A 17408-nucleotide genomic window follows, 5' to 3' on the forward strand; every position below is an offset into this window, starting at 1 on the left:
ATCATTTTTTGCAGAAAATATACAGGATGGGTCAGAAAGCAGATGCTCCTTTTTTTTCATGAAACAAACATAGTCTTCTTGTTTCGGCGAATTAAAAATTATCAAGAATAAAAGTGTATAACAAGCGGATCTTTTTGTGAAATAATTTTATTGATCGCATGTGGACCGTTTAAAACGTTTCCAATGGATCAAACCGTTCGGAAGTTATAGCGATTTAATTCGGCGTCTACAGTAAAACTGAGAACCAAGAACGAACAGACAAAAAAATTAAAAACGTTTTTTTTTCTCGATTTTATCTGTACCAATGGCGACGCTGTACGATCGACCGTTGCCGAGATATAAATTTTGTTGCCAAGATTGCATTCGAAATATCGTCTACGCGTTAGGCAGTCTACAAAACACCTACGCAGCTTTGTATTTTAAAGGATTCTTGTGCTAGAGAAACTTCCGCAAAATTGATGTAATTTTATATTGCATACACCCTGTTTAACGTGTCTTTCAAGTCCCGCCAAACTTGCAAGTTTTGGCAGACTTTGGTAAATTTTAAAATTTGTATAAGTACTAGACATTCCCAATAATATTTCTCGAAATAAACAACACACCCTGTATACAATACAAAAATGTTTGGAGTAGAAGTTATCCTAACAGTAAATGAGTATCATAGAGTCAAGACTGGAAGCAAAAAATAGTGATTTTCAAATATCTCGAGCAGTGTACTTGACATACAGTGTGTCCAAGATAAGGATGCACAGCATGGGGATCTCGGAAACTATAAGAGATACAGTGTCGGTTAAATTAGACAAAAGTTGCGCATTTTGATACCGAACAAGATCCCGTTTTACAAATTTGAAAATTCCAAGCCGTTCCGGAAATATCCGAGAAAAACCGAAATATTGCGATTTCGTTTTTATTATTTTTTAAAGCTATTTGAAAAGATATGAAAAAACGGAAAACACTTTTCCATTGGCACTTTTTAATCTCTCCAAATTGACGTTAACAAATTTTCATTACAGCGTTTCGATTCCATGGAACCACCATCAACTTTGATTTTTCTTATGGGACGGAAAAAAAGTACACACAGTATTAGGTTGTGCTTTTCATTGCGAATTCAACGATGTACGATACAATACGGTTACTTATGTTTTTATCCAGAAAAATGGTTTTTTAATACATTTCTAGTATTTTATTGTAGTAGGCCATGAGATCCGAACGATGAAAGACAAAAGAAAATGGTTGACAAGTTCGAGTTAATGTGTTTATTTATTTACTAACTCTAACTGTTCATTTAACATAACAACTAAATCCAACAAGTTAATGAAAAACAAATTCTATAACAAATGTTCGAATAAATGACCTCCATTTTCTAGGCATAAGTACGCCCGTCTCACGGTAGACTCCAAAACACGACTTAACATTTCAGGAGTAATTTTATTAAACGCTGCTCGTACTGATTGACGTAATTGTTCCTCGTTGTCAAAACATTCTTTGAATACCTCATTTTTTATGTAGCCCCATAAGAAAAAGTCCAAGGGAGTTAAGTCCGGGGACCTTGGAGGCCAAGGTGTTTCACTGTAAGTCCCAATGTATTTTCCATCAAACCGTTCAGTTAAATATTGGCGAACTTCTCTGGAGTTATGGGCTGGGGCACCATCTTGTTGGAACCAGCAGCCTTGCACAGCGCCTAGCGGTAAATCATCTAAGGCATCTTCTAAATCGTGCCTCAAGATGTCAAGGTACCGCTCGGAAGTTAAGGAATTATTATAGAAAATAGGGCCTATAATCTTGCTACCAAAAATCCCACACCAAATATTAAACCCAAAGCGAACTTGATGTCTGGATAGTCTATTAACACGTGGATTTTGTTGCGACCAATAGTGTGTATTGCGCCTGTTATAAATACCGTTATTGGTCACCATACTTTCATCAGACCAAATCACTTTATATGGAAAATTAAAACTCTCATCACACATCCTGGTATACCACTCACAAAAATGTCTACGTCGTTCGTCGTCACCCGGTTTTAATCCTTGACATATTCTGAATTTGTAAGGCTTAAATTCATTTTTCCTTAAAATAAACTGAGCTGTAGATTTAGCTACCCCATTCTGGTCTTCAATTTCTCTGGTAGAAGTTTGTGGATTTTCGATAACAGATTGTAGAACAATGTATTGGTTTTCTTCATTGGAAGGTTTTTGTCGGGATAATGCAGGCTTCTTAAATGATCCATATTCTTTCAGATTAAATAACAAACGCCGAAAAATACTCTTGTCAGGTTGTCTCCGCTCTGGGTATTTGTTAGAATACATACGCTCGGCTTCCACACAATTTCTTTGGCATCAGATGTAGCAAGACAGCATATCACATTTTTCTTCGTTTGTAAAATTACCTCCCTCCATTGTAGAACAAAATAAATTAGAAAAAGACAACAACAATAAAAATACAAAAACAATAACTAAAGGAATAAACTTATGATCGACTGATAACAAAGACAAATAACATTAATGTGTCATTGAAATTGACTGGATGTCATTTTGTCATGGCCTAATCCATTTAAATGCTGAAATGTATTAAAAATCCATTTTTCTGGATAAAAACATAAGTAACCATATTGTATCGTACATCGTTGAATTCGCAATGAAAAGCACAACCTAATACTGTGTGTACTTTTTTTCCGTCCCATAAGAAAAATCAAAGTTGATGGTGGTTCCATAGAATCGAAACGCTGTAATGAAAATTTGTTAACGTCAATTTGGAGAGATTAAAAAGTGCCAATGGAAAAGTGTTTTCCGTTTTTTCATATCTTTTCAAATAGCTTTAAAAAATAATAAAAACGAAATCGCAATATTTCGGTTTTTCTCGGATATTTCCGGAACGGCTTGGAATTTTCAAATTTGTAAAACGGGATCTTGTTCAGTATCAAAATGCGCAACTTTTGTCTAACTTAACCGACACTGTATCTCTTATAGTTTCCGAGATCCCCATGCTGTGCATCCTTATCTTGGACACACTGTATATCTGGCGTCTCTGTTGGCATCCGTACATAATTCATACAAGGTGGTATCCTGGCAATATACATTTACTCAAATGTATATTTTTTAGGTTTTATATAACGGAGGAAGTGGCATCCACCTTTGCTATTTATAGAACGCACAGAAAAACGACGTGTTGCACTTAATTGGTACATTACTACATTACAATGTTCTAAATTAGGTTGGTGCTATTGGTTTGCTCTTATTTTAGCGACATTTACTAATATTTAGAAAAAAATTGTTTGAAACGTCATGAGGATACAAAAAAAACTCAAAAATCGCTAGAAAATTTTTTTATGGCTCTAAAGGGAAACAATAAAGCGTATTAACTATTGCTATCTGTCAAAAAAACAATAATACCTGTGGCTGAAAATATCAAGTTTAGTTTCATTACTTTTTTGAACCGTCTAAAAAGATTTAGAAAAAAGTAATTTCCTGTCTAGTTTTGGTTAACATCTTTTCGGTTTGCAGAAAACATTAAATCCAATTGGAGGATGTACTTGCGCTTGGGAACACCAAGACCAAGTACAAGACACCAAGACAATGTTGACTTCCATTAGATTAAGACAATAATCACAACTATCACTCAGATATTTAGAATTAGACAACAATGAATTGGAACATGTTGCTTTATTTATGGGTTTAAATGAAAAAAAAAAACAACAATCAGAATTTTATCGTTTGCTAGACGACGTTTACCAAACGACTTAAGTGAACAAGATATTTATACTTTCACAACACAAATAATCATCAGAACGAACTGAAGAGTAGGTTACAACAATTGCTGCGGAAGAAATCCTTAGAAAAAAAAACAAAAAAAGAAAATTTAAGTTGTTACCGTGAACGACAATCAAAAACAAATTACCAAACGGTTTTTGAAAAAACATATTAAAAATAAAAATCGTATAAATCGTGAACTGTCCTGGGATAATAAAAATTTACGTATGCAATAAATTTAAAAAAATATGCTGATCCGAAGAAGATATTTTATTTACAATTTTATTTACAAATTTAGAAAATCGCTGGAAACGGTTTCTATCAGGAGAAGTGAATACATAAAAGTATATTAACTAGACATTAAACATTGACCATCCAAATTTTAAGTAGCAAGAGGTTCGAGTGATGCTCATTTAAGCTTTTGAAAAATGTTTTTGAGGAATACTAGAAAATATAGATTTTATAATATTCTTCTCGGTTTGATGTAAATGAATGCAAACTTTTGAAAGATTTAATTTTCATTTCATTAAGTTATTTTTTATTTATTTAAATATTCAAAAAAATTTTTTTTGTTTTCTAGCAAACCAAGAATTTTAAGCGTTTTTCAAAAGCTTTCAAATAAAGTATTCCTCTGCTCCTTATTTAAGATTTCAGTCGAAAATCTTGCTGTATCCAAGGGATTGCAGATTGGGCTTAATTAATATACATTTTTTGTTCTCACTTCATTGGATACCCTCACTCGATTCTGGATTTCGGATGTGAATTTCGTTCTGTCCAAGGGATTGCATTAACGGATAAGAGAAATGCAAAATTAAATATAATAGTCTTTTTCCTCTAATAACTATGCGTTTGAGTGATTTAAATAAAATTTTCTCGGAATTTGTCAGCACTTTTTCAAATTCGGAAGATGGGATTGAATCCTGGTTTTCTAAAAAGGCTAACAGAGTCATTCTTTGGAGTTCCCCTACCCTCCTTTTGTTAAAAATCATGACACTGCAAAATATCCCTTCCAGTAAATCTCGATAAGCTTTTTCGTTGTGATCATTTTCTGCCAAGACAAGTTTGGCTTGTGAAATAAGATTTTTAAGATACTGGTTCAGTTTCTGAAACAAAGAAAAACTACCTAAAAAAATGATGAAATTTAACTATCTCTATTACAAAATCACTTTTTTTATTGGTAATCTAAACTTTCATTCAAGTCATTAAAGATTATTTCATAGTCTGTATTTGGTGAGATATTGTTTTCTCTCTTACTCTTTTTTTTTAATTTTATTTTTAAATCAATAAAAAACTGTAAAACAAATAAACTTAATATAACCGAAACACAATTTTCTCCATCTTCAGGAGAATATCAAAACTGATTTTTTTATTGGAGATGTCAACTTGGGTACTAAAACGCGCATCTATGAGGTAAAATTATGTTTCGGTTTCTGATAAAACTTGTATTATAAAACAAATTTTTTCGACGATTATGCAAGAAGCTACTTTTTTCCCAATATTTACACAAGTTTCAAAAAATGTTAAATTTAAATTAATCTTGCGCTACAGGTATTAATGTTGGTTCATTAAATTTTTTGTAAGCCAAATTCTGTCCGGCTTCGCTCGAAACCTCAATTGCCGAGTCATTATCAATAAGTTTTATTAATCCCTTGAAATTTTCTATATAATCTCTGCGAGGATATTCCTTTTGAATTTCAATAGAACACGCTGTATTTACTACGTGCCAAAGAAGGGGACTTAAAACTTCGATTTTCAGCGTCATACTCTGCTATGTTTCTTGTAGCTAAAACCAGTATTTTAAACATTTTAGGTAAGAGAATCTCAGCTAAACTAAGTGTTTTATTATTTTTGAGTGTTCTGACGCTAATGAGTAAACGAGCTAATCGTCTCATGTTCCGCTTCGCTACTACCAAAAGAAGTTTTTCTTCTTGATTTTTTATATAGCGCCTACCAACTTCACAGATAAGTTGATCTTTCTTAGCAACCAACGAAGTTTCATCTGCTCGTAACATGTTTATAAGACCACTAACTTTTAAAGTATCATTTGGTCGAAAATTCCCAACCATTACGGTTTGACCTTCAATCTGTGCTTGAAAGCGTTGACTGGATCAGAAATAAAGAAACATTTTTTTCCGTGGCGACGAAGGCCTAGCCTTGACAAAATTTGCATACAATATACTCTTCAAATGGCTTTTTTTTTGTTTGTCATTACAGGTACAATATTTGATGTCGAAAAGTTACCTTCCCAACGAAGTTTGTCAATCAACTTAATCCGTTTCTTCGATTTCTTCTCTAGCGACAAAATTTCCTGTACTTGGAATTCGTCCCAGTGATTACGCTCCATGTGCCTTAAGAAATTTCCGACATCTTGATTACAATATAGGCATTGATGTTTTCTCCTAACATGTCGAGTTTTTTCTGGTGTTTTAACTTCGGAATCCAGATTGTCATTTTGTCTGAGACTGACACAGTAATTGTGGTCAACGCTATTATTTTCTTCGGGAGGTAAACTTGGTTCTTTTGTTTGCAGCGTAGTATATGTACTGTTGGGCAATTCTTGACGCAGTTCAATAGGGCTGGCTATCCAAAAAAAATCATTTTCTCTGTATCCACATTCCCAAGAACTTTCTGCTTCGGATTCTTCTGGTAATATATATTCCGAATCGGAAACTATTTGTCATATCTACAAAACAAAAATTTAACAATGTAAAGAGGTTACGTAATTTTCATTTTTCACTGATAATTCCATACATTATAACAATAACTTTAAAAAATATATCTGTGATTTAAGCCAGATACCAAAAATGCATTTTTTCGAGAAAATTTCATTCATTTAATTCATTTTCTTACAACTCATTTTTTTACAAGAGTAAAGTAACCTTATTTAAAAGTTTTTAGCAAAATGATATTTCAAAATTGGCTCTAATTGTTTTCATTAAGTTTGGATGACAATATTTTTTTGCTTCTTTGGTTTAAAATATCTCATTCAGAACTCATAATCTGAAGTAGCAATTTGCTAAACACTTTAGAATAAGTTTGCTTTACTATTGTAAAAAATTGTTAACGGTTTGGACACTCTGTATACAAAATAATATTTTTTCGTCAATCAAAAATTTTGATAAAGAATGTCCTTTTCTTCAAAGGCGAAAGTTTTTGTCCGTTTGACATCTTGTTTACCACATCTGAAATTCAATATTGTTTTTATTCGGAGTTCAGTTTCAATTTTCTCAAAATTTGAAAACAAACTTACTTAACTTAAATAAGAAACACGGGCACTATTTTCAGCCTTTATTTCTAAAACCAAAAAGTAAATGTGACGTATCATCTAACTGCAGTAAACTAGGAAAATACTTGATGACAAGGTTATACTGCAAATTGCAATTGCAACCGGTTTTTGAAAAGTTTACATTTATCTCAGAAAACATGCATTTTCGGCCCTTTGATTGATTGATAGTATTGTGTTGCTTGCTATACATACCTGAGAAAATATGAAGCTAATACAATAATTATAAAAATTCCTATCTGCTAGGCTCTTGTCTCGAGCTAGATTCAAAATACGTTTACTTCTACGATTCATTGTTAAGTTACGCCGACACAAATTTTTACAGTTAATGAAAATATTCAGAAACGTTGGGTTTAAGAGGTCCCAATGTAGCCACTAAAAATAAAACTATAACGCGTGGTCAGATGGGGAAGCCAACATAACCTGACAACATATTTCCAATATACACGGTAAATTATGGAAGTCAAAGTAACCGTTGCCAATATCGTCACTATATACACATAAATTGGGGAAGTCAATGCCACCGCTAAATATATAACCACAATACAGACACAGAAATCGATGCTAGAGACACAAGCGGAATCTCGGTGAACCACCTCGTATAATTTTATCCAACTAACGTGAAAATTGACGTCCGCAATTTTTAAGTGTTTTTGAATAAGTGGTGCTCAAATAAGTGTAATGCCGACCTAACTTTAAAAATTCAAGTTGGCATCCGTATATCGGAGTTCACTTTGTCCCGGATGTCACCTTAACCGAGGGTTTTACATGGGAGCATCACATATATATATATATATATATATATATATATATATATATATATATATATATATATATATATATATATATATATATATATATATATATATATATATATATATATATATGTATATATATATATATATATATATATATATATATATATATATATATATATATATATATATATATATATATATATATATATATATATATCTTCCGCGTTTTCTGGTTTAACGATCGAGGCGAAGTAGGGAGCACCTGGAACAAGAAAGTATACCGCTGATATTGCATCTTCACTTTTCAGTTCTTGGAAGTCAGTTACGACAAGAGGACAAGCTGTAGTGTTTTTGTTAATGTTATAGTCTATTTCGGAAAGAGGCACGACAATAATACCTGATTGCAGGTAGTAAAGTCCAGTCAGAGCAATTGTGCGGTTACGTCATAGCATCACATCGTTGTCTAGTTCATTACTTTGTTTAAAAGTTTTGAAATATGCGTCAAATCAAAATTTTTAAATTTAGCAAGTATTTACTGTCTCCATACTTAAAACCATCTTATTTTTATGAACGAGCAATTTAAAATTATTAAGTGATTAGGTACTTTTATGTCTTATTGTAGCGTGTTACCGACGCATTAGATATTTCTCTAAAATCGGTGCATAAGCTTGTTTTTGACGGTCGGGTAAACAGTTTTCGAGAAAACAATTTTTTTATGGAAGCAAAAATAACCCAAAAAAAATTTCAACAGTTTCTGTGGGTATCGACTTTTATTTATTTGCCATATTTGAAGTCGATTGCTGCAAATTTGAGACACCTATTACACTCTTTAATACAGCACAGAATATCCCGCACACAATTTGTGAAAACCTTAAATACAAAAGTGTTAGCCGTCCATATAGCCTACATGGCCATGTGAAAGAATACTGTTTTAGTTCTGATCAATTTTCAGTAAAAGAGGAACTCAATTTTCAGTTTTTTTGCAAATACCAGGCTTGCCCTCTATGTTTTTGAAAATTAACAACAATAAGAGTTTATAGCACTGCATCTCGCGGATCTTTTTGTTCAACGAACGGTTTTCGTGCAAAGACTTTTTTTTAAACCTTTGCAAACACAATTTTTAAATTTTTTAAAATGCTTTCCGACCCCCAGCCCCACTAATTTCAAAACGTTCCGTGAACTAAGTTCTATATGTGTACCAAATTTCAAGTGCATAGCTTCAAATTTCGGACATTTATCAGTAAAACATTAAACAGTAAAAAAAGATGGACGCTGGGGTCCGATAGCGGCCATTTTTTATTGAATTATGTATCTCATAGACTGTTTAAAAAGAGCTAAATATAAATGCCGTAGGTCAAACCGCTGGAAAGTTAATGCCGCGTCTACAGAGAAACGGAGAACAGAGGACAGAGAACAGACAAAAAGTTTTTTTTTCGACGCTGATTCCATGTGTGTCAATGGAGAATTCTGTAATACTTTTTGCTGTACAACGCACGGTTACCGAGATATGAATTTCGTTACCAGGCGCTTATGCTTTCGAAAAGTTCAATTTCATCGATTTTTGGAAAGTAACAAGACACTACGAAACCGTTGGAGCTTAATCAATATATTTCATCAGACAAACAACCACACATTACATTCCCATGTGCCCGCTCGTCATTCCAGTTCGAAATCTTCCTGGAAAACGTCGTGTATTTCTTTAATCATGTCCGTTACCACCATACTCCGTCCCATTTTCCCGAAAGCTCGCGAATTGCAGTCCCTGGTAAGTTTACTGGCTGCGTAGCACGCCACTCCCGGTTCCCATCGTTTCTCCAAAGCCCAAGCCAGAAACGTCGACATGGCACCTCCCAACAAATCGCCTTGTCCTCCGCAACGTCTTCCCGAACCACCGCCCGAGATCTTGATGCTCTTCCCTAAGGTGATGATTTCGTCTTCGGCGTCCTTGCAAAAAATCACGACGTTCGGGCCCGTAAGTTTGAGAAATTCGCTCGCCTGTTCGACCTTGGTGCCATCGCCGTCGTTATCACCGACCAGCCGCTTGAATTCCATCTTATTGGGTGTGAGAATCACGACAGCAGGGTAATTTTTCAAGATCGCGGGATTTTTCGCCACGAAAAACAACCCGTCCGCGTCTATAATTATCGGTTTGCTTTTGGCCCTGCATACTTCAACTGCTTTCTCGAACACCCGCTCGGTGGTATTCAGTCTACCCAAACCGGGACCTAAAAGGATCACGTGCAATCTCTCGAGCCACGGTTCGATTTTTTCTATCGCTTGTGGGTCGTCTAAATGCGGAAGAACCATCAGTTCGGGACTGTACGACTTGATTACGGATGCCGCGTCTTTAATAGTGAACACGTAAGCTAAGTCGGCACCTACTTTCAACGCAGCTATAGCGGCGAAGTAGGGAGCACCTGTAACAAGAAAGTGTACCGCTGATATTGCATCTTCACTTTTCAGTTCTTGGGAGTCAGTTACGACAAGAGGACAAGCTGTAGTGTTTTTGTTAATGTTATAGTCTATTTCGGAAAGAGGCGCAACAATAATACCTGATTGCAGGTAGTAAAGTCCAGTCAGAGCAATTGTGCGGTTACGTCATAGCATCACATCTTTGTCTAGTTCATTACTTTGTTTAAAAGTTTTGAAATCCGTGTCAAAAGACGCGTCAAATCAAAATGTTTAAATTTGGCAAGTATTTACTGTCTCCATGTCTCCATCTTATTTTTATGAACGAGCAATTTAAAATTATTAATTGGTACTTTTATGTCTTATTGAGCGTGTTGCCGACGCATTATATACTTCTCTAAGATCGGTGCATAAGCTTCTTTCTGGAGGCATCTTGAACATAGTTCAGACCAGTATCGCAGCAAACGGAACACCCCTTTATAAGGTACACGAGCATAGGATACGGACACCAATTTATGCTATGTACCCAGCAGGTATGAAAAAAATTTGAAAGTGTCCCTCTTTCCAGATGAATAATATAATTTGTAGCACTGCCTCTTTGTACGTAAAGTCTAAAATCTGTATAACCTTTTTGTAGTTTTTGGATAAAAAAAATTCATTCCTTTTAATAATTACTTTTCCTAGCCTATAGGACAACATGTCACTATAGAACCGCTACGCAAAAATTTACACGAAATCAATGGTATTGATATTTCGCATGGTTCATTAATTGATGGATTAAAAAGGTTGATGAAACAACCATGCATTGCACATTTTTAAGAGAATACATGAAAACCAAAATGTTGCCTTTTCATTCAATCCAGTGTTTTTGGACGAGACTTGGATAATTAGAAAAAGCGGAGTGACGATTCTCTACAAACAGTTCAAAAAAAAATGGTGAACGAGTTTTGTGGAGTATGCCAGTCTTATTTTTAAATCGGGTTGCAAATCAGACTACCATGATTCAATGAATACTGAAAATTTTGAAAGTTGATTTATATTTCTTTTTTATGGGAAAAGTACACTTTTTGTGACCTATGAACAAAGATAAAAATGTTAAGGTTTGTACCCACGGAAACTATCAGTTACCCAATACTAATATGCTTTGGGAAAAAACTACCTTATGTTTTTTTTTTTTACTTGTTGTTCAGTCAACAACTGAACTAAGATGAATGTTAATTAATTAATTAATTAATAATAATGGACAATGCATCTTATCACTGCGGACTTACTGAGCCAATCAAAGGATGAAATTCTCTCGTCGAATGGCTGCAAAATAGGAATATTAGCCAAGTATAATCGAAGATCAGCTGTAGATGTTAGTGAAACAACACTTGCCAGAAAAACAGCATATTATTTCAAAGTATAATCGACAAGTTAGATATGTTATAGGTTCCACCAGACCCGTAACATCGAATGCTGTACCGCGTTTATGGACTGAACCACTTGCTCAACTACAATAATAATACTTCTGATGGAGTATTCAAAACACTTTCACCTGAAAAATGGAACACACAGAGCGTCTGATAAGTGAGGCTTGGGAAAGGAAAAAGTTGATCGATGCATCTAATATTCTCCAGTTGGTATCGATAAGCATGAATCTGATTCGGAGGAAAATATTTTTTCTGATGATGACTAATTTTTGTTCCCAATTTTTGCTCGTTGCGTTATGGGTTTTCGTTGTTGATACATTGGGAGTTTTTCAAAAATAAGCCTATGCAATTGATATTTACTTTCTCCCATATATTTGATGCATTTTATTTTGTCCGTTCTTAGAAATACGCCACTGAACCAAGTTGCCATAATCTCATTATAATATGGCATTTTTTTGCGAATGACCGTTTTATGGCCGTGTTTCTAATAGGTTCTACAATGTATAATATGATGACTAATACCCTTACAAAATAGAATTTTAATTTATTTTTTACTATTGCTTATCCGCACTTATTTTAAACTAATGAATTAATTTAAATCGGAACTCATCTAAAATGGTAGCAATGTTAACTGCACAACTGCTCTAACTGGAGTTTACCACCCGTGTTTAGGTCAATTTATGGGTTTTGCCTATTATTATCCATTCAACAAACAAAAATTAGGGGACAAACATCTACACAGTTTATTTATTATCTTCTGAACGTAGTAATAAAAGCAATATAATTTTTAAATTAAACTTTAAATTAATACTTTTTTATTTAAACAATTTAAATGTATCTAAATTAATATTAGTAACCTATCCCCGGATTATGGCTGAACCCATTACGACAAAGGAATTATATTGTTCATTTTTGATCTATGCAACTTCGATGTAAGAAGTTTTATCCTGACCCTTTTAATAAACTCTGTAGGTCACTGTCGAGATATAAATGACGACCCTGTACATTGTATGTATTATTTTTTATCAAACACTTTATGAAAAATACAGAAATAAAATTTTAAAAAATCAGATCTCATATATCATATATATGGCCAAATGTCCAAGGAATCTATAATTTTACTGTGTACTTGTCCATCAATATCGTGAACAGTAATAGTTATAATAGTAACCAATTTTTTTATAGACTTTATACTGTGTAACTAGAGTTATTCTTGAAACATTGAAAAATTTCCATTTCTATTCCCTAAAAACTTCTCTCCAAACGAAAATCGAAAATCGGGGAGTAGAAATGAAACCGGCTGGAGAGGTCCTGCATTGCCAAATTTCTCAACAACATTTAAACCAATGAAAGTAGGTAATTTAATTTTATGCCCTGTCCCTCCTTAATATATTATTCTAGGTTTGGGAGAATATTGGATCTTTTACTACAGTCCATTGTTTGTTTGACCGTGGTCCATTGTCGATGTTGGCTTTTTGTACTTCATTTTAATTGTATAGAAATAAGAAAGTATTTGGTTCGTTTTGGTTAGTTTCTGTTTGTGGTTGAGTTGATAGAGAAGAGAATTATTTAAAAATACGCACATGCTAGAGGGAGAGTACAACTTGGCAAAATGATAACAAGAAAAGTCAGCGCCGAACAAAAGGATCTGATGATTTCGTATGTAACAGAAAAATCTCAAATATTAGTGTTTACACCCACAAGCTAATGAACAAGAAGTTCAGTCATAGTTAAATTTTTTGTTAGAAACCTGAAACCGTTTGATCAGGCACATCTCTTCCAATCCCAATCTCCTCCCGAACCTCCTCACGATCGGTGTTGATAACATTATGCCACTACGCAAGTTGGTTGGTTGATGATTATTGAGATTTTTCGGTAGATATTAATTTAGTAATAAAAAAAATGTGACTAAGCAAAAAAGGCAAAAGAAAGAAAAATCCATTGCATATGCGACAAAGAACACATTGGAGAGACCGGACGAAAAATATCAACTAGGCTCAAAGAACACGAAAGAGCCTTACGACTATGATACATAAACTCATCAGCTGTTGCCAAAGACACTCATGAAAAAGGACATAAAATATTATTCGATAAAACTAAAATTCTTGCATGTAATCAGTTCTTCTACCAACGACAAATCCGAGAGTCTATAGAAATCTATAAACAACCTAACAATCTTAACCGCGACTCAGATCTCTACCTGTCACGAATTTGGGAATCAGTCATCCGAGACGGCGTTTATGCCCCTCATTTAGCTCCGCCCCCTTCAAACAATATATAAGCAGGTACAGAGTAAAATACGGGCCAGTTTCAGTCAAGCTCTAAAGAAGCCAAGAGGATGATTGGTGAAACGTCAGCAATTTCGTCAGCAAAAACCGACGCAGGAGGAATCCAGAAGTTTTGTAAAAAGAAAAAAATGTGTTTGTGCGTAATTCATGGCCAATAGAATAGAAATGTCTCGACAATACGTCAAAATTTTTGGGAAACACGCTCTTTTTTGGCTATTTAGCCACAACATTTCTATTTCCTAAAATTCTAGAATACCCTAGAGTTAATGGTGGAGGGCAGGTGCATTCCCTGCACGTCGGCAACCGAAAAGCGCTCGATAAAGTCAACATAACATTCTCATTGCGAAATTGCCTTAAGCTTGTGCAAGTAAAACGTTTGCGATGTTTTGCCTGATATATTAATATAATGATGAATATATAAACAGCGATAACTAACACTCCCGCTTATTTTCGATTTTCGAATACTCTTCACCAACTTCGGCATGTACCAACTGGTTATAGAGCCCACTCGGGTATACTGATAACTCTAGTTCGCTTATTCAGGTACTGGTCACCAATAATTTATACGTGTGTTTTTTTGGACCTTTAGAGATTTTTCGGCATTCGATAATGAATTGTTTATGAATAGTCTTAGATCAGTTAACTCGGATCTTTTACACTCTTGCAATAATATAAACGTACAAGTTTATTTTCTTGCGTATAGTATGAATTATTTATTTGATTGTCATACTCCATTAAAAACAGTTTGAATTAAGAGACCCCGAGCCCCTTGTTACCGAAAACCTTAAACTTTTAATAAAACTTCACGAAAAGGATATAAACGTCTCATGTCAGATATCGCTTTAAACGAGTATAGAACATTAAGTAATGTTGTGGGCATATTTGGTGAGTACATTTAAGCCTGATCCTATATATTGTTGTAGTACTTTGAAGAGAATTCAAGTGCACAGTAATCCTACTTTAATTACTGAATACAATTTAGGCCAATCTAATATTTTTAATCTTGCTTTTACTTCTTTTGGAACTGTTGTTGCTATTGATTTTCGGTTTGTGTCTGTAAATCAAACTAATAAACAATTAGGTCCTAATTCATTCCGTCTTGCTAAAGTTTTCCGGGAGGAAGTCAATCAAATTTTGGTTAAAATTAAAACTAATACTCAGCGCTTAGACAACATTGATGTCAAAATATTTTTTTTGACCACTCCGTATTTAGTCGATAATATCACTTTCCATTTAACAAGTTTCTTTTGTCTAGGGTTTTCCCGGACTCTTGGAAGCAAACTGAAATCATACCCCTTCCCAAGAGCGTCCAAGTGGCATTAATGATTTTAAACCAATCAGTTTGTTGCCAACCATCTCAAAGGTTAATTTTTCGAAGGAACTTCCACAGCCGACTGTAATACTATTTTGATCATCAACAACCGACGCAGGAGAAATCCAGAAAATTTGTGAATAGCATCTCAAAGGTTATCGAAAAAATTGTTGCTAAACAACTTCGTCAGTACTTATAACAAAATCCTCCCAGACACTCAATCGCGTTTTTGATCTCTTCATAGCACTACTTCTGCTTTGCTTCATATTACTGATGTTTTATTCAGAGCAGCCAATTCTAAACTAAACTTGCGTCCGACACCTTGAATCACTTCCTTCCCTTAGCAGAACTGAAATACTTCGCGATAAAGGTGCAGCTCTTTCATATTTTTTTTAAATTTTCTTTGTCAGAGGCACCAAAGAGTGGTTAGAGGAAATACTCATTCAGATGCAATTGCTTTGGGGAGTGGCGTTCCCCAATGAAGTATTCTGGGAACTATTATGTTCTTAGTTTATGCAGGCGACTTCTTTGCTTTTCTTAAATTTTGCAAATCTCGTCAATACACCGATGATACTCAGTTATATTTATCTTTTGTTGCTAGTAAAGCTTCCAATGCTATGTTATGCAGATGTTATTATTTGGAAATAAAAGGGAAGAGATCTTTTAGTTATAATGCGGTTAAAATATTTAATGAAATATTGTATACCATTTCTTGTATTTACGATGTATATAAGGGTATAATTTGGTGACAATTACGGTGTTGACGGTATTTTCTTGGTTCTTGTGGTTACAGGGAAGAGCACAATTTGTGAATGTCGCCACTCTTGCATTAAAACTAATATTGTAATATTATGATTATTTACAAAGACAGCTTACTATTACTGTTATTATTTATAGCTGCTAAGATTCGTACGTACACTTAAACTTCTCATAAGTTTCTGGTCTTATGGCATTTTTGATATGCAAATAATCGATTAAAGAAAGAATTGCGTATGGAAGCCTAACTTGGGCTGGCACAGACACTGGCCTTATCGTATTTTTGATATGAAAAAGAATTGAGAATAGAGGCCTTAATTAGGCTGACACCGGCACTTTTAAAAATAAAAGAGCAATTTTTATCTAAGTGTTGAGTTAAATCTTAATATTGCGAGCTCAGGATTCTACAGCGACGTTTCCGATTAGTTATGTATCTGCCCTAAACTATAATATAAATAACATATTTTAATAATATTTTGCAAAATATATAACAAAAATTAGCCCCCCCACCCAATTCCAAAAACAAACTCATTTTATGTATCTCAATATTTTCCAAAAAATATTTTCTTGTAATTGGAACCCCCTGTATTTTTATATACCGATTAATATAGTAAATTGTACTCTTTTCAACAGCTGATTGTTGTTTTGCTACATATAAATAGAGCAACTGTGTAGACTACAATTGCCAATACCGAAGCAACAAGCTTGATACTTTGAAAATCGAAATTTCGAATTATTTTACCGAAAAAAAGTGACAATTTCAAAAAAGTTACTTAATCACAACTCTTTTAGGCAAAGTGACCTCTTAAATCACATCAAAACGTTTGTTCACAAGTGAGGAAAAATATTCCTGGTTGCATATTACGAGTACCAATGTTTGAATGTTTTCAGTGTTTCCTTATAGCATTTAGCAAAAAAACACAATTCGTATAAAAATACACACATATTTTACATACTTTAAAAATTGTGCCTCGCAAAAATTTAAAAAAAAACTATATAGCCATTACATCGACTTACCGGTAAATTCGATGCTCCCGCCAAAAACACCAACTCGCCCTGCTTGACCTTTATGCTTGCCGCTCAAAAGAGGCGGCGCTAAGTTTTTGGCCTTAACAATTAAAGAAGTGTCAGAAACTGTAACGGCAGCCATTGTTCCAAAACACAGGGTCGGTGTAGATTCAAACAAGTTTAAACATTCACGAAGATGGGTTTTTAGCAGACTTTGAGAGTACGTGAAGGTTTTTAACATAGCAAAACTTATAGGTTAGCCTATGAATGAAATATAAAAATATCATATTTCCTCTTCGGTTTAAGCAGAGTACTCTATCGTTTCGTAGTTCAAATTAGTTCCAACGTGAAGAGAAATTTTTATTTCACTCTCCTGCGGCTCCATCTATCAATAGGAATTTTAAATATCTTTAAAAATTATAAAGGCAATAAAAAA

The 17408-nt window shown here is 34.0% G+C and overlaps 1 protein-coding gene across 1 annotated transcript; it reads right to left on the minus strand.

Annotated features, from left to right (window-relative positions):
• Positions 1 to 9359: 9359 nt before the first annotated feature.
• Positions 9360 to 17228, minus strand: LOC132704911 (ATP-dependent (S)-NAD(P)H-hydrate dehydratase). The gene is made up of 2 exons (XM_060675231.1): positions 16982 to 17228; positions 9360 to 10204 (listed from the first exon to the last, which is right to left on the minus strand). Exons 1-2 carry the CDS (start codon positions 17211 to 17213, stop codon positions 9444 to 9446), a joined length of 993 nt encoding a protein of 330 aa, XP_060531214.1. The 5' UTR covers positions 17214 to 17228; the 3' UTR covers positions 9360 to 9443.
• Positions 17229 to 17408: the final 180 nt, after the last annotated feature.

Source organism: Cylas formicarius, unplaced genomic scaffold, assembly GCF_029955315.1.
Source record: "Cylas formicarius isolate icCylForm1 unplaced genomic scaffold, icCylForm1.1 PGA_scaffold_7__23_contigs__length_41026272, whole genome shotgun sequence".
In the NCBI taxonomy this organism is placed as follows: Eukaryota; Metazoa; Arthropoda; class Insecta; order Coleoptera; family Brentidae; genus Cylas; species Cylas formicarius.